This window comes from Zonotrichia leucophrys, chromosome 3 (assembly GCF_028769735.1).
Source record: "Zonotrichia leucophrys gambelii isolate GWCS_2022_RI chromosome 3, RI_Zleu_2.0, whole genome shotgun sequence".
Taxonomy (NCBI): Eukaryota; Metazoa; Chordata; class Aves; order Passeriformes; family Passerellidae; genus Zonotrichia; species Zonotrichia leucophrys.
Genome location: NC_088172.1, coordinates 47,431,653 through 47,450,690, shown reverse-complemented (window position 1 = coordinate 47,450,690; position 19,038 = coordinate 47,431,653). Strand labels below are relative to the sequence as shown.

Sequence of the window (19,038 nt, the reverse complement as noted above, 5' to 3'; positions counted from 1 at the left end):
AGTTATAAATCTAATTCTCTTTCTAGTCCTCATAAAGAGATAATAAAGAACACTTGTTTGCTGGAGGTAACACAATATGCTCACATCACATATGAGAATGCTTCCTGATGTTAAAATGATAATGAATTCTCTACGGGTGCCAGATGAGTTTAACTGTATTGTACCCTCTGTGTGATAGAAGGTAATATTCATATATTTCACTCACATTTTTTTATTTGAATCAATGAGGAATATTGAAATACTAGTAATTGCAGTCAGACAGTAATCACAACAATAACTGGAGCAACATTCCTTTAAGGTGGAATAAAACATGTCTAAATATAATTATTTCTGAAAAATGCTAAAAACTTGCACCCTGAAAAGAGTTAGGTGAAGTGCTTCTGTATGGTGATATCAAAATAGCATTTATGAAAGCATAACAATGAAAATATATATTTAACAGACTCAAAAATTAACTTCTGTGACTATACTATGGAAACTATACAGGTCATTACTGAAAATATTATATTCCATTGAGTCCCCATAGTAACATTGTACTCTCAGCTTGGATAGCAGTTTGTTCACTGTTTTCAGAATTACATTGGACAAGTACTGTAAACCTCCAGACAATCAAGATAAGTAGGTAGAAGCACAGGAATATGTATTAGAAATGGTAAAGAAGAGGTCAACAATAGGAAAAACAATCTGGAAATGGGAGACAGGAAAGTATGGAAAATGGAAGAAAGAAACAGTGAAAATGGAAGCTATGAAACTCTTCACCTATGAGAAAGCTGAATTCAAGCCCTGGATGCTCTCATAGTGTGAGGGCACATAATCTCCCCTACAGCAGGCAGAAGAAATAGTCATGTGAAACAGATTGTAGCAAGGGATTTCAGTAAGTCAACTGACCTGACACAGGTAAGGCAATGTATGCTAAAAGTATCAATCCTTTAAATTTATTTATTTATGAAACTGCAGATAGAAGGAGGAGTTATCTGTCCACTTGCAGACCTGTCAGAAACAGGTCATACAGAAGGCTTCAGAAAAACAAAAATCAAGGCACTAAAGACTAGAATGAAAATAGGAAGCAGGGTAACATGCAGAGTAGACGTGCTACACTGAACTAGTATCTCTTTTTGAAATAATAACTTTCTGGACAAAACACACAGCAGAACTCATCTGCTCTGAATTAAGCAAAGCATTTCACACAGTAGCACATGTGAAATCATTATCCAAAATGAAGAAGAAAATTCGGAGGGAAAATATGCTGAGTATCAAATGAGAGGTGGCAGACTGGGCTGGTAGGGGGTGTATAAGGCTTCAGGGAGATAATCAATGAGGTTTTTAAAGGATGACATGAAACTGATCTTACCAGATGGCATTTATTATCAGATCTATGGAAAATGGGCATTTTTGCTGATGCAATTCTCAGAAGTCACTGAGGGTGTGGCTGAGAAAAATGGTATTTTGAGGTTGGTAGTGTTCCTTTGAAATAAATCACCAAGTTGGCCTTGCGTACCACATTTCAGTTCATCCCAAAGAGAAATCTCACAGCACACACTGGACTCCCTACAGAGGCAAATAAATGAGGAGCTGTGCTCCAGAAAGCCATAACATATTCCAATCATCAAAGGATGTTCAGTCTAACCAGCCCAAGTGTGAGCTAGTCAAGTAAAGTCTCTAAAATGCAACCAGGATGGACAGTGAGCCCTTGGCAACAAGCACACATCTACTCCTGTAGGGCTGCACTGAGTGGGTAAGTGTCATCAATATAACAGAGATCAGAAGGAAAATTGCCCAATGGGCTGGAATGAAATGGAATATAATAATAAAAGTGAAAAAAACATGTAATTTAGAGGCCAAAACCAGATACAGTATTGCCTACAAAGTAGGAACCTATTCTGAGAACAAAAAGATCCTAGAGCTAAACAAATTGTATGGTGAATCACAGGATAGCTCTGACCAATTAAGTGATTAATTTCTTTTAAAATATGAAAAACAAACCCCCAGAAATATCAATATATTTACACGGGATATGAGGTTATTCCTGGAACAATTTTTTTTAATACTGGAGCCGTTGGCTGTTGGAATGAAATTACTGTGGTGATAAGAATTGCCAGCTAATAAGGGAAATATATTTACTGGCAACTCATAATTAATTTGCAGTAGTTTTCAAAATTATACCAGTGAATTGAAAGGCTTAGTGGGATTCAGAAATGGATTAGATGTTTCTGCACATACTACCCTGAATAATTACACTAGCTGGAATAAAAACTGATAAGGGGAATCCATGGCTTTATGTTTCTTCCTATGGACAATTCACAGAGGTTGCAGACAACTAATGCTAAAGCATTATCTACCTGAATTAGAACCAACACAACAGATTAGACATACAGATTTTTATTTAATACAGTGAGATGCCTTTTTTTTTCACTTTCAATTAACTTTTTTCTTTTTTCATTTGGCTCAGAGGGGAATCTTGAAGATCATCTAGTTCCAAACCCTCTGCCATGGGCAGGGACACCTTCAACTCACCAGCTTGCTCAAAGCCCCAGTTAACCAGGCTTTGAACACCTCCAGGAATAAGGCATCCACAACTTCTCCTGACAATCCATGCCAGTGCCTCACAATCCTCACGGTAAACATTTTTCCTAATATTTAATTTAAGCCTACTCACTTGCAATTTGAACACGTGTCCCCTTGTCCTGTCACTGTGTGCTCTTGTAAATAGTCTTGCCCCATCTATCTAGTATGCTCCCTTCAGGTACTGGAAAGCCACAATTAGGTCACCCTGAAGCCTTCTTTTTTCCAGGCTGAACCACCCCAATTCTCTCAGCCTTTCCTCATAGGAAAGGCGCTCCAGCCCTCTGATCAACCTGATGACCTCCTTTGGACTCACTCCAAGAGGTCCATGTCCTTCCTGTGCTGGGACCTCAGAGCTGGATGCAGCACTGCAGGTGGGGCTTCACCAGAGCAGAGCAGAGGGGCAGAGTCCCCTCCCTTGACTTGCTGGCTATTCTAAAATAAAAGTATTCTAACTATCCCATTTCCATTCCTAATGAGACTTAGAGTTGTAATTCTGCCAACTGTTACTCAGAAAAGCAATACTGTTAAGAAATGGGCTTTACTGAATGTGTAAAATACTTGAGGTTTATTTCAGATACTGAATCCTGAAATACAAACCAATATGGCCATACATAGAATATGGATGGAGGAATTAATAAGTGGCACTTAAAAGTTAAACAGAATAGCTGTGATAACTGCAATCAATTTGCTCCCGAGTTTAATTTGAAAAGATTTAGACAAAGGGCTTGCCCTTGAGTAGCTAAATCATATTAATTGAAGCACTCCTACATTGTAATAGGCTATTTATTCCATTTGCACTCTCATGTACACATACACAGTCTTGCTAGAAGATTTATACTTGCTCATCACAATACCATATTTGGTAGGAAAATTAACCAAAAAAAAAAAGTGCTGGGAAGATGAAGGCAGAATTTCCTGGAAAGGATTAGACAAAAACTCATATAAAGAAATAATTTAAGGGTATAAGACTAAAGCAATCCAGGAACTCCATAAGCAGAATGAAACTCTTTTCAGAGAGAAGCTGCTGCAGCAGGCTGAACCTATTTCTCAAATTTCTCTCAGGAGAAACTATAGGACCAGCAATGCTGCATTTTATGAATGAGCAAAATCAACTTAAGATCTGAGAAAAGCGATATGATACAGTTGCAAAAAAAAATTATTTAGGTAATGTAAGAGGCAGGACAGTTGCAGATGTCTACCTCCAAACCTGGCAACCTCAACAATTCTGCTCAGTTAATAACATAAAATTCCACTTCCAAAACCATACTGAGGGTGCCAGATCACCTTTCCATCCTTTACACAGCTCCAGCCTTAGGGCAGCCATCAGGATGAGTAACACTGTGCCAAAGCCCTTCTGCTGCTGAGAAAACTCATGCCTTCCCATCCGTTAAGCCATGTACAATTGAGCAGCTGAAAGCATTTGTCAATCCCTCCTGCTGAACTCGGCACTGCTCTGCAAGAAGGGTTTGGTTCGTTGCCTCCCAGGGAGAGTAAATTGGAATCGCCAGGGAGTAGTTAAACTATCAACCTGTCAAGAACCCAAGCCCTGATTCAAGGATTTTATCCAGCAACCACTTCATGTAAAATACAGAAGCAATTCTGGAAGAGATTGTAACCCAGCATTGTAAACCTATCATTGTAGAGTGCTGCTCTTTATTTCCTCATGAAACTTGCCCAAAAAATGTGCTTTGTTCAGGAGGGGCAGATGTAACCATCAGTCTGATCCACGGGCAGTGATTAAAAAGCTTACCTAAGAAGTAGAAAGTATATTTTTTAATAGTCTTAGGCAGAGGAAGGACAAAACTCATTGTTTGTATGATCTATTTTTTTTTTGGAGTTATTACATATAAAGGATGCAGAACCATAACAGGTCCTCTGAATAGATGTAAGATTTAGCTTATTCTAGGAAAAAGTTGGTGGTGTAGCTCCACAATTATTTCCTCTGATGACAAAACTGTCCTGACTTTGGCTCCTTTTTCACCCTGCAGTGTATCTGAGAAACTGATATATGTATTTATATTATAACAGATATATATATTTATGGACTAAAGATACAATTTAAGGCATGCTTTTGTCTTTATCAGTTCGTTACCTGCCAACAGCACATGGCTCCCCTTTTGGCCACTGTAAGGTTCCTGTATACCCGTGAAAGGATCCAGACATCTTTGCCCTACTGCATTTTCTGATGTCTATGTTCAGGCCTCTTGAACTTTTACAAGTTTTCCCAACCTGAGCTTGAGTTGGAACTACCTAAGGAATATGAAACTATGCAGTGTCCTCCATGAACCCTGAAGGAAGGTGAGCCTTCCCCTCAACACAGCACTGGTGAGGCCACATCTGGAGCGTGGGGTCCAGTTCTGGTCCCCTCAGAACAAGAAACGATGGACATACCGGAGCTGATTGTGTGACAGGCCACAAAGACGATGAAGGGACCTACGGGGAATGACTGAACCAGCTGGGACTGCTCAGCCTAGAGAGGGCTCAGGAGGATCTTGTACAAATACCTAAAGGAGGTACAAAAAAGAAGGAGCCAGGCTCTGGAAAGAGTCAGGACAAGGGACAATGGGCACAAAATGAAACACAGGAGGGTGCCTATGACCATTAGATAATCTCTTTTACTATGAGGGTGACCAAGCACTGGCACAGGTCACAAAGGGATGTTGTGAGGCCACTTTCCTTGAGGTTATGCAAAAATCACTTTGACACAGTTTTGGGCAACCAGCTCTACACTGTGAGACAGCCCTGCCTGAGCAGGAAGGGGGGTGGACAAGATGACCTCCACAAGTCACTTTCAACCACAACAGTCCTGTGATTATCTGAATGAAATACTTCATCCTATGTTAATACGGGAACATTTTTGTAGTAGGTCGGTCAGGCATGAAGTTTGTTTATATGGTGCTATTTTGATAGCTTTACCTTGGTAAATTTCTCCCAAGTGAGTACATTTTTCAGTACCTCCTATCTGTGTTAAAATAAAAAGTTCATCCCCTACTATACTTACAAAGGAACTACCATTCCCACATATGATAGTACGTGAAAAGTCTTTTAAGCTGTGATTTAATGCAGCTGTTAAGGAAATAAAAAGCTCACATCATTCAAATCTTTAATGGTGTTTTCCATTTTTAAAATAATACTTACTGCCAAACTAAAAAGAGCATGATGTTCTTTTTATACAAAGTTTCTCATAGCAAAACCACTTTGAATACATTTCACATTTCATCGGTAAAAAACGCATTCAGCCTTTCCATGTGTAGACATGTCACTGAAATCAATTACTCTGGAAGAAATATCTTGTGGCAGGCTAGTGATTTAGGCACAATGTTGTATACAGTGTCATGATACTCAATTATACTTTGGTATGCAAGATTAGAGATCACAGAGGAAAAACCAGGTCTTACAATGGACATGTGTAGAGAGACATTTTATTGCAAAAAATAGCAAATGTCTTAAGAACACTAACCAGTGAGTTATTAAAAGCTTCATAGCAAAATATTTAGCCAACTCTGTTACAATATATAGGCTTGAGGTTCTAACAGTTAACACTATGCCTCAACTCACCGAGCAAGTAATGCTCGTGATACATAAACATTGCGCAGTTGAAATACGGAGCTGAATATTTCGTTAAATTAAAAAAAAGAGAAGGTATTTTATCCTTGATCTTTCATAATCTAAGTAATTGAGAAATTACAACATTTTAACAAGCTTGATTTTTTTTGGGAAAAGCCATTAAAAATAATTCCTGAGTACTTAGGGTAAGTGAATATATCAAATCCAACCAATTAAAACCAACACCCTGTTGGGTGAGCCTTGCAGCTTTGAAGGGACATTCTCTAACGTGGCTGTAATGGCAGAATCATGGCCTAAACAGCAATGAAATACATGAAAACCCTCTGATACACACATTCCAATTCTCCTTTTCTTTAGCAATAGCCTACAACTGTCAACTGTGAAGCTTGCTTTGCTGAGAAAAACATTGTTTTAAATGTCAATTCCTTCTGCAAAATCTTGTAATGCAAATTGACACAGCTAAGCCTTCAGTAAACCATCATACCAATAATTATGTGAAATATATAAATCAAAATTTAGGCAAGGGGCTTTCATACTATGTTAGTATAGGTATTGCATTGTATGCTTTGTAGAAGTATTTTGAACACAGAGATCTAGTTACTTAGCATCTTGTTATTGTAATGACAGGCAATATATTCATTCTCCATTTTTGCCTTCAGATGCAAGTTACAATATCATCTTATTATACGCCATGTTTCTATAATCCTGTTGGTGTTCATCATTTTCCTAAGATTTTAATTGAATCTTTCTATTTTGATTTTAAAAGTGCTGCCAATCAAAGTGGTTTAGAGACTTAATCCCAGAAAAAAAATTCAGGTTTCTTACTTTATGTATGCTCTTCCAAAATTACAGGATTAAATTACAATAGATGTAGAAAGATTATTGTACAAAGCATAGTTAATAATTCACAACACTGGTATTCACTTGATCAATTACAGTGAATTCACAAAAATGGTTTTATTATATCCACTCTTTTCTATCCACCCACCCCAGTATGTAAACAAGTTTCTCACTATGACAATGGCAAGACTGCAGTTTCTGAGATGTACTGCAAGTGAAAGACAACACCTAGGAATAAAGCTCTGGATTTCACAATTCCACTACGTGCTCCTGTTCACTTCCCATTCTAGACCACAAGACCACTGCTTTCAGTCTCTTGCAGTCTTTAAATCAAGAGAACTTACAGGCAAATTGAGCTTTTTTTCCTACTGCAGTCTCTTTTGGTGAAAAGTAACATGCGTATATAGAACAAAAGAGATAGTGACTTGGGAATAATTGGAATCAGTCGTAACAAAACTGTCCAAGCAATGACAATGTATAGTATTGCAGCTGAATGTTACTAAGACAAGAAACCCTTGGTTTTACAATGATGAAGATCTCTGTTCGCACAAGCCAATTTTAATGGGCTATTAAGAATTTGGTTAAGAACAGGCTTGTGCAGTCTCACTGAAAAGGAAACACTTGTCAAAATGCTTTTAAAAATACCATATGATATCTTCTAAATTGCAATTTAAATATTAAAATCTTGTTTCAGAAGTTCCTCGTTTCAGGTTGTTACTCAAAAACTCATCATGTTCAAAACTCAAATTATTATGAGATCTTGATATCATAAGAAGCTTTTCCTTATTAGTGAAGTCTTTCTTGACTGCTGCTTGTGGCACAAGTAACCTATCCATGGGGTCCTCCTTGTTTTCTAGTTTCATATAGCCTTTACTGTTGCTCCGATCCAGCCTGGGCCAGCTGGGGTGTTTCCTTTGTTCAGCTTGGACAGTGAGCGTAGACGGACCCCTGTCCAAATCCAGGGACTTAGAATGTGAGGACAGAAGATGCAAAGATGTGTTGGAACCAAACTGCTTCCTGGCAGCACCAGGCGATAAAAGCTTTCCTGTGCTTGGTCCAAGGGTCATAGAAGACTTGAAGGGATCAGATGGAGTGTCCACAAATGAATTGTGTCGTGGCAGCATGGAAGCAGCTGGTCTGTAGGATTCATTGGTATCAGTTAGTGGAATTGCAAGAGAATCCATTGACAGATTTCTAGACTGATTCCTGGAGATCTCTGAGTCCTCAGTTATGTTGTCTATACTGGGTTCATCGATAACACAGTTATTCAGTTTAATTACCGGCAGTGTGAAAGCACTAATGGAAGAAGATACAATGGATTTTGTTTCACACTTTATGGAGTTAGTGTTTTTGTCATCTGAAGCCTTGCTGGTGTGAGGATAAAGTCCAAACACTGAACCAGATTGCTCAGCCAGCAGAGGTGGCAGGAGGCTACTAGTGGTCCTATCTTCATTTAGGGTAATCTCATCTTCTTCAGCAGAACTATCCATTCTAAGATTGCTCTTGAAGCCAGAGAAAGGCGCAACTGTGTTTGCAGCCAGCCGTGATGCACAGGAGCTCCCACTGTGCCGGAGTTCTGCTTCCCCCAACAAGCCAGTGAAGGCACCGCTCAGCTGCTTCTGTTCCCTGATCCTCAGGGTGTGGATGTCTATTACAGTGGAGTATATGTCTCTCATGTGTATTATTTTTGTTTCCTTGTCACGGTTTTCATGGAGAATGGCATTTGCACAAATAAAAATGAAGATTCCAATGCCCATTGTGAAAGGTCCCAGCATTTTCATCTTATCTGAGTGCACGTGCTGTTCAAAGAAGCGAAGCAAAATGCTTCCTTGGCTTCTTGGGGTCCGGGTTTCATTTACAGATGGATTATCTTCAGAGCCTAACAGCTGTTCCTTCTGGGGCCAGTATCCAAGGATGGCCATTGCAATTCCAAAGAATGCGATAAGCACTCCCAAAACAAGAAAGAATCCCGATGGAGAATAGAGACGGATTTTGCCCCTGACAATTACTACATCTGTCCTGGGCCGCCGCCGAACTGGTTTCTTCTCCTCAGGAACTGGTACTCCAGCAAGATTTACATGTTGCTGAGATCTGGCAGAGTCTTGCCTTTTTAAGGCAGCCAGTCCTGTTATGACTCCTCCGGTTGCTATCATAGCTCTGTATTGTGCCCTGGAGAAAAAAAAAGAAGCAAAAATGTTGAGGCAAGCAAAGGCTGTCTCTACAAAACTAAATAGTTTTTTGTTAATATGAAAACATTTCTTGATAATTAAAACAATCTTGACTATAAAAAAGCTACTACTATAGCTCCAGTTGTGACATAGTTGCAGTTTTGAGATTCACATGGTAACCTAGAAAAATTATTTTCCCAAAGTCCTTTTTCACTGTAAATATCGATAATAAAGCTTCCATCAGTGATACAGACAGTAAAGCTAGTGTTCTTAGTGGTGATATATCAGGAATAAAGATAAAATAGCCAGAAGTCTTACCAGGTAATTTATCTCTCAACTGGTCTGCAGCAAAGTCAATAATATATTATTACCTTATTGATAATTCCAGCACTTTAGCTACTAGTTATTTTTAAAACTTCTGAGACACAATGTCTGTGACTACAGTTCATTCTACATTTCCCCTTCAAGAGATCTTTCCTGATAGATTTCAGCATATAATCACACATATTTATTACAGCCTTTATATAAGCTCTTATCAAGTCTATTCAGATTTCCTGAGTCTCAGCTGAAGCATCATTTTTGCCTTTCTTAATAATGTTGATCCTCACATATATAGATATTTTCCCCCTTTGTTTGTTCCTCTTGGACTATTGGTCAAAAACCTCAGTTTTTATCAGACAAGAAATTTTCATAAATTTCAAATTAATAATTCCAAATTTCCTTAGTTTTATGAGGAGATTTTATTTCATTTTAGACTTACTTTGGTACCTGGTTGCCTGTTACATGAGAAATATTAACCAGCAAGGGTTTAAAAGACAAAGTCACATTTGATCGTTTTTTATGAGCAAAAGTAATAAATGAAACAACACAGTTCAGGATAATTCTATTTTACAAGGCATTTTGACTCAAAAATATTTTTTGCGCTTAATTAACTAGTATTAGAATTAATGAGAGATGACATTATAAAGTAAAATTAAGGTACTATAAGTTAGGTATGAAAAAATTATGTCCTGTTTGGCAGTGTTATTCTGCTCAGAGATGAAGAAAGGCTGACAGCCTGCTGCAGAGGAAAAGGCTCTGTGTCAAAGCTGGGGGTGGTTTAAAAAGCAAAACCAAAGTGGGACTGAGTGAACAAAGAGAGGTGCTGAAAAACAGAGGTAAAGCAAATCGGTGACTGCTTCCAATTTACAGGCAGTGATTCTCATCAGATCCCTCAAACTTGTCATTTTGTTTTAGATTTTAGCAGTGCACCTCTGGTAAGAAAAACCAAAAACCATTGGATCTCCTGGGTTAGGAGAGGCAGACAGACTCTGTTATGATATGACGCTGTCACAGATTTCCAGCACTGCAAGCAGGTGCCACATAAGCACATCTACAAGCAGCAATCGGCCCAACCCACCAAATATGAACTGGATTAGGAAATTAACAAGGCATTTGAAAAAAGTGACTAAGTGGAAGGAAATTGAAAACAGTGATTCAGATGACAGAAAGACTAACAACCCTGAACTCCCTCCTTGCACCCTCACTATTAGAGGACAGAGGGCTTCTTCTCTTTCTGGGAAACCTTTTCTTTACGAAGAAAAGATTTGAAAAAGTCTAGGCTGATAAGTATACTGCATTTTCTGAATTTTTGCAAGAGAAATCATAACATTATTACAAAAATCTCAGAAATTTCACTTGTACTCTCAGGTTTCATGTTCATAATCTCTCTGGGAATTTTCAGACTTTGTAATTAATTTCCTTTTTGATGCTCCCTGGACAATTTCCATACTTCAGTGCAAGTTAATGTCTTGAATGCTTTGTTAATTTTTTTTTAAGATAAAAATGTTTAAATACCCCAAAGAAAGTGATTTGACATTGATAGTCTTTCAAACTTTCTCGTGTGCTTACATGTTTATGGGTTTCAGCCAAAGCAAAAGTTCCTTATTCTGTAAAACAATGTTTTGAATGCCTGGACAGAAATAAACAGGACTTAGTCATTACAAAAGATGTTATATTTTGTTATGACTCAATTAAATATAATTTGTTTTCTCTATTAAATAACTTAAGGTAATTACAGCACATCTTTACTGAAATGTAAAATCATTTAGCTCTAATCTAGTTTGTTCCATTAATCTTTTACAATTGCCAGACCTTTGTGGTGAACAAGGAGTTTCCATATTCACATGGTATTTTACAGGCACACATGAACCCACTCTGCTTCTTCTCAGGGCTGCCAAGGAAGGGCACAGGCACAGCAGCTTAGTGCTAAATTCACACTGTGTCTGTTGGCAGGGTTTGTTATTTTATGTACTCTTCTCTGCTCATCACAGCTACCTGAATTGCACCAAGGCTGAACAGAATAAGCTTACATCTGCTTGCTAAATATTTTAAACATACCTCTAGCAAGATGTCCTCTCTAACTCCAAAAAGCAGAGCAAATAAAAACATGCTTAAGAATTACATCTGGGGGTATCTTTCTGTAGAAAGTTCTTATTTGCAAGTTTTGCAGAAACTGGGAAGCCATATCTCAAATTCATTATTATCTATTACTTGAAGGACAGAAATTGAGATTTCTGAAAGTGAGAAGAAAGCAAGATCTCTCAAGGCACACAGCTGGGTTCCAAACTATTCTATGATTCTGTGATTTCAGGGGAACATATTCCTCTCTTCCTTTTTACTGCATCAGAAATTGGGCTCAGGGGAAAAAAAAGTCTGGCTGCCAAAAGACACAAGCTTATTTTGTACATAGAAAGAGTCTCTTTCCTATTTCTTGAGTTTACATCAATGTTATTGTACTTTCTTTCACAGAAAAAAATCACAATCAGGTTTGTAAATAATAATTTGCGATAAGCCAATTTTGATATTTTCTGCATCTAATAAAATCAATAGCGCTAAAATACATGTTGGTACAAGATGGTTTCACTTCATCCTAGCAGCTTTACCAAACCAATTACTATGAAGTGCATATTAATAAGAAAACTGTATTTTAGAAAATACTGTATTTATAATAGATGTTGAAGATACATATGTTTTATTCTGCAAATCTGTTTGGTTTTGTCACATATGAGGCACAATATGAGTGCTGCTCATTAAATGCTGCTTAAAATAGAAATAGATTGGTGCAGTTCCACCTTTCCACCCTTGAGGGAGGCCCAGCAGGACTCAGAGGACTCCCAGGCCTCCCACTGTCAGGCAATAGGACAGCTGGTGGATGAAGGGAAGTGGAAGGGGGTCCCTATTTGAGGAGGTAATAAAGATTCCTCCAGACCTCCACACTACCCAGGTGCCGCTTCAGAACAGGTATGAGACCCTGGATCTAGAGGGTCAGCCAGAGGATGCAGAAGAAACTGATCTGCCCAGGGAGCCTCCCAATTATGCTTCATGTCAGAAGGATCAGCACCTCTAACATCAAGAAGAGAAGAAGGGTAATCGTAGTGGGCGATTCCCTTCTGAGGGAACAGAGGGCCTCATATGTCGACTGGACCCATCCCACAGGGAAGTCTCACTGAGAGACTGCCTGGGCTGACCCAGCCCTCTGATTATTGCCCACTGCTGATACTCCAGGCTGGCAGTGATGAGAGTGAAAAAAGAAGCGTCAGGGCAATTGAAAGGGACTTTAGGGCACTGCGTCAAGTGGTTGATAGGGCAGGAGCACAGGTGGTGTTCTGCTCATCCCTTTGGTGGCTGCAGAGCACAGAGCACCTGGAAGGAATGGGTTGCACAGGATGTTCTAGTAGCTCCAACTAACTTCTCATTCCACTGCTATTTATTTCTCTCTTTGACCTAGGAGGCCACCACCTTAATACCCATCTTTCCTGCCTAATGATCACAACTGTACTGCTTCCAAGTAATTGTTTTTCAGAGATGGCCTAACTATTAAAAATCTGATTTTTCTCTCAGTAACTATTACCAACTCTCAACTTGCAGTAAGCTTTAAAGCTTGAGGCGTCTACTTTAAATGCCTGAAAACTAATGCCTTATCTAATTTGTTCAACTATTTTGGTATTATGTAAGTTCTTACTTCTACCTACAACTTAGTCTTTTGAATACATGCAAAATAATTGGAATTACACAGAGATCTTTCACTTAATTTTAAATTCTTCCCTGCAAAGATGGGAAGCAAACTTTTTTTTCTCTCATTTATTCTTTAAAAAATGACTGAGAATTATGTGAAATTATCAGAACTGTACATGTTATTTCCTTGTAGTTTAACTTGATGTAAAGTTTTCTGAAAAGTTCAATTCTTGTGTGTTAGCAAAAAAATTAAACATTACCACAGTAAGAAGTACCGTGTGAAATCAGAACCTGATTTCTATTACTACAGCATTTCCTATCTGACTATTTCAGCTTATTAGGAAATTTATTTCCCAACAGTATTTGATTTGTTATAATTTTACTAAATTTTGAATTTTAACAAGAACACGAATTTTAATAACAGCAAAAGTTTCTTTCACATTTGATAAACCGAGAATCCCAGAAATTATGGAGGTGACAGACTGTTTACTCATAAAATGTTTCTCATAATCAAGAATGCAAATGACAAAATCATAAGAGAAGACGCAACTGAGTAAACAAATTAATATTAAGCTGTATTTAACACATCTATAGTTTCTATTGATGAACAATGTATACAAAACAATATGCTATCTCTGCACAGAAGTTGTCATCTGGTACAATCTGTTCTACTGCAAGGCTAAAAATATCCATCTTTATAGGCCCAAAGGGATTAATCATTCTGGTAGAGACTATACTGCAATAGCCAAACAGAGAGTAGTTCCACAAGAAACAGAGAAAACCATCTCAAATTACAATTTTATTTAGCAGCAATTTTTTATTTAGCAGAGCTTAACAAGCAGCCCCTCCAACAGCCCACCACACCAACAGGACCACCTTACAATGATTCCCCCTTCTCCTATCCATTCATCAAAACATGGCCTGGCTGAACAGATTAAAAAACAAAGCAAGCATGCAAAATCTGTCTTTTGCATTCATGATTATGGGGTATTTTAATTTAACTTTAATTGATGATAGCTGAGAAGAAAGCATGTGGAATGTGGCACTGAAAATCTTCATAACTTCAGCTGATATTTCAAAGTCATGCTAGCAAAAGCCAAGGGTGTGACATTTAAAACATTAAAGCTTTGAAATCTCCAGGTAAATCCAACCCATTTGGGTTCAAATTCCCTTTAATGGTGTCTCTTCTAGGTGGAATAAGCTTAGGGACCAATCACACCCTTTTAACGTCCTGGTTGCCGATTTGCCTGTGGAAGCAGGCCAAATTGTGCAAGCAGTTTCACAGCACAAAGAAGGAAAGGCAAGCTGCCCACAGGCCAGGCAAGGCAAGAGCACCAGGGTATCCAAGTGGCAGCAGTAAGCAGACATTGAAAGAGAAGGCTCCCTAGATGGTGGTAGACCATGCAGCTGTATCCAACAGTCTGTATCTGCTTTATAATAGTACCATGTTAAACGGTCAAATCTTCGCAATCATAACTGAAAAATAAAAGTTGCTATTAAGGACACATCTGTTGGGAATTCTGAAGTCTGATCCAGTTATTTTTAAAATCTGTATCTGGCAGTGGTTTTCAAATCTGCACTGTACTGGTTGAAGCAAGACCACAGGGGCCCAGCAGTTACCTCTGCAGAATCTGTGAAAGACAACTAGCCATGGCACATCAGAACTTTTCCATTGTCCTACTATACAAATTTGAGAACTCAAACAAAGAAGGGAAAATTAATTTTTAAAAAACAAGTTCAGGCTTTAATGAGAGTTACAAGATCTCATTTTTATACATATTTTTATAACTATACTGTGTCATTTTGAAGTACACACAGAGTACCTTTGCATTGTACAAAAGGTCACAGTTCCTTTCTATCAAAGCAACTTGGATGCAAATTTCAGTTGTGGCAGGTATTTGAAGGAGACAAACTGAATCCACAGTGGATATATCAAATACCTATTTGCACTCAAATTCATTCTATTTTATTAGTTAACCTGGACCATGGCACTCTTAATTGTGATCATTTTGACAGTCCACTGCCTTGTACTAAAGCACAGCAAGGAAAGTACAGGTGTGTCTGTGAGTAACCTAACTTCCTAACCTAGCTTTACTCAAGCTCTTACAATAAGTGTCTGCATTACAACTCAGTGGAGAGGGTATAAAATTACACCAAACCCCAGCAATTATGATAAGAAAGCCTTGGCCCTTCACTGTTATTTGGAGGAGGGGAAAATGAAACTCATACCAGAGCACCAAACTAGTCTAACAATGTTATACTTAATTAAGTAATTCTCTCAACTGGACAGGGACCAGACCTTTCTTACAGAGACACAGCTGATCAATACCCAAATCATCACAAGGATTCCACTTCTGTTGGCAGTAATACAACCCTCTATTTCCTTTAGAAATCTTTTTCTCTCCTTCAGAGGGAGAAAGTTCCTTCCTTTATCCAGTTTGCACCTCTTCTGTGTGTCATTGTCTCATGTCCTAAAACCATCTGCTTGGTTCTGGCTTCTTGATCACCCCTCTGTAGCTACTGGGGGTTTGTCCTTCCAGAGCCTCCTCTTCCTCAGGGCTGAATCCCTGAAGAAGGATTCAGCCTCCCAGCTCAGTCTGTTCTCAGAAGACAGCTTCGGGTCCTGGCCTCCCTGGAGCTCCATGCTGAACTTGCTGCAGTCTGCAAACATCTTTCTTCACACTTTATTAATATGAAACTCCTTTTCTTGAAACCACCTGGACTTTTATTTGGCTCTAAACTACTAACATGAAATAATAATAAAGTAATAACTAGGGAATTTGAACTAAAATTTGCAAACTTAGAAATACTGATAAATATAATTGCAGGGTAAGAGAGAGTGCCTGTTACTCAGATTTGGGGAGTGCTGTGACTCCATACTTTAAATCACAGCAAAAAAAATCCCTTTTGAATTACTTCATCACTTACAGTATCTGCCATATACATTAATTATTCCAACTATTATGCCAAGGTCAAATGTAAGGTGAACACCCAGCAGTACTGCATAAAGATGAATGCCTGAGCTGCTTATCCTCTTTGCTATTATTTCTCCTTCAGCCTGATCCTTTCAGTGGCTCATATATTGTAATTCTGTGCAAAATCAGCAACATTCAATACTGGCAGCATTACACAGAGCTCGTTAGCTACTCACAAAAGCACAGAACACACATCAAAGAGGGAAAGAAGGAACCTGAGTTTCTATATTTTGTTTTCAAGACGCTGCTCTATGACTTGGCCTAGATTTGGTCTGCCAGCTTTTGCCTGGCCCAGTTGAACTCACTTTTAAATTTGTTCCATCCACAACTATGTCTACTGGCACACTGCAGTAGAGCAGGTGTGAGTCTAGAGAAGTCATGGATTTTACCAAGGTAAAACTCAAGAAAAATGAGGTGGCTGCCAAGGTCTCCCATGTCTAGAACAGCTTTGCAGTCATCACACAGTGAACCAAACATGTTCTCAGGTCACAAAACACCTGTCTCACACAGCATACACCCACCTGTCCCACCACTGTCATGTGTGATGTCCTGAATTCCCAGCTGTCCATCTCTCTCTAGCGGTAACATTTTAAAGTCCTAGATGATAAACTAAAGAAACACAAGATCTCAGGCACTGCATGTACTTATTTGTGGAATGCTTACATAACCTCTGTATCCACTGTATTAAATTATCAGTAAATTCAGAGCTGTAACTTGTTTTTGGAAGTGTGCACCTATAACTTCTTTACTTATGCATAAAAATTTCCACTTCCTATGCACATATACATCACATCTTGTTCCAAAATCTATTGCAGACCAACAGCAAAAAGCAAGGAGCTAAAAAAAGTCTGAGGAAACAAAAATGGCAAGTAGCTTTATACTATTTGAAGAAAAGTTGTTTAAAATGCAATTGATTAATAAAGTTTTTAAGTTTTCTTCCTGGAAGAAAAAAAAATCCTCAGAATATGCACACAGAAAAATAAAAACTGGATAACAAGGTTTCACTGTTGCTTTTATTTTCTTTCATTATCCAGTTTGTCAGAGTTTTTCTACTAAAAAACAGCTAGGATTTTTTTAGCCTAAACTGAGCAAGGTGACAACTGCCCTTAATGACTGAAGTGACAAAATCTGTTTCCAAGCTATTTTAACACTTTAGTTTGTGTAAAACCATTTTCTAGTGAAAATCAAATGGAAGCAGATATTGGCTATTTAGCCAAATATTCATAATTATTTTAGATATTTTGGTCCATTCAAATTATTAGTGTTCATATTCAGTACATAGAAATCCTGGTTTATATAGGTCTACAGGTGAGAGAAGTAAACTATTTTAAATCTTTTATGGCATGCAATCTGTCGCTTTCAGTTACAAGAGAAAGCATTTTATCAAACATAATCACTTTATAAGCACAAACTAATTTAAAATGTGTTAAAGAAGCAGACAGATATTTATGTATTTGTTTTAATTTGGAGTTTTTTTAGTTTTTATCTTTTAGACATCACCAAGAAAAAAAAAGAGCTTATTTTAGGAGAAAGTGAAAATTTTGAGGTAATGCTATAGCCTATCAACCCCAAAACTGAAATCCAAAATGCACAGAACTAATCTAAATCATGAAGCAAGTTCACACGATGCAGATCAGAGACCAGTTATCAACCACAAGTCATGAAATAAATTTTATAATGGTCTCTAGATGTTTCTGAAAGACTGAATGTGTAAAAGCTGAGTAAAGGATTTGTTCTCTATCGTCTACTGCAAAGGAAAAGCATGACTAAACACTCCAGGGTTCAGCACTCCAGAAAGGCTCAGTTTCCTAATTTAAAAAAAAAAACCAAAACATGAAACAAGATTTGAAATGTTAGGAAATACCTTAATTTTCAAGCCCTAGAATTGCTGGTTCTTCAATTCTTACACAAAAAATGTTGAATAAGACACTGACTGACACTTGGTGTGGAGGTAAAAGCGCAGCTATGCCGGGGTGCTCTGGCTACCGTTTTACACTCACATATCATCCAGCTTAACTTAAGCAATATGTTACTTGATTTAGTCAGACACAAAATCTCCAGCCTGGACACACACCTAATACGTGTCAGCAAGCAGCTCTCAAGACCATACACCAAACAAATGTCCTTATCTTCACTACACGCTCAGTTAATCAAGTTAATTCACAGGTTCTAACAACTGTAATTTCCCACTGCATACATGTCCAATGACTCTAAGATCAAACAGTACCAGGAACAAAACGAAGTAGGTATTTCACAGAAGGCTTAAGTAATACCCATATTAGATATGAAATCAAATCTATTTGCTCTACAACTAAGATGTCTGAGCAGCACTTTCACCTTGACCTAGAAAATACTTCCTGTTCTCTAAAACACACAAACTCAAAAGGAGCAGGAGTAAGCATGCTGTGTTTACTCTCAAAGACATAGCACCAATTTTTTCAACATAAATAATGCAAGACTCTAATTCTGAAGACTATTTAGTTATCTATACTGTGCAGTTGTATTAGAAGATCTCAGTGAATAATAGAGGTAAAAAAATTATTTTAAGTGCTCAACAGAACTTAAAGATCTAGGACCAAAAAGTAACTGTGAAAGCCACAGACCTAGCCTTATTTGTCCATTAACCCTGGCAATGTAATTTTAAATAAGTGGCTGAGATACTTGTCTGGGAATTGCGGTGTCCCGAGTGCCAGCCCCTTCCACCAGCAGGAAACTTCTTCCTACATCATTAGTAAAGTCCATGCAAGGGGTCTTTAGAATGAGAACTGGAATCTGGAATCCCTGAGCACCCCAGCCACAAGGTGTGAGTGCTTGTATGGCCGAGAGAAACATTTGCCATGGCTCAGCTGTGGCCCTAAGCTATCATTACACCCACCTTGTCTGTAATTTCCTTCTGAAATCTCTTCTGAAAACATGGATGTTCCTTA

The 19,038-nt window shown here is 38.1% G+C and overlaps 1 protein-coding gene across 2 annotated transcripts in view; it reads right to left on the bottom strand.

The window, feature by feature from the left end:
• Positions 1-5,665: 5,665 nt before the first annotated feature.
• TMEM200A (transmembrane protein 200A) overlaps positions 5,666-19,038 on the bottom strand; it is a 52,610-nt gene continuing 39,237 nt past the window's right edge. For both annotated transcript variants that reach the window (XM_064708058.1, XM_064708057.1), the window contains one exon: positions 5,666-9,141. In XM_064708058.1, the coding sequence (XP_064564128.1) occupies positions 7,650-9,125 (1,476 nt within the window). In that variant the 5' untranslated portion in view covers positions 9,126-9,141 and the 3' untranslated portion in view covers positions 5,666-7,649. The remainder of the gene's footprint in view (positions 9,142-19,038) is intronic.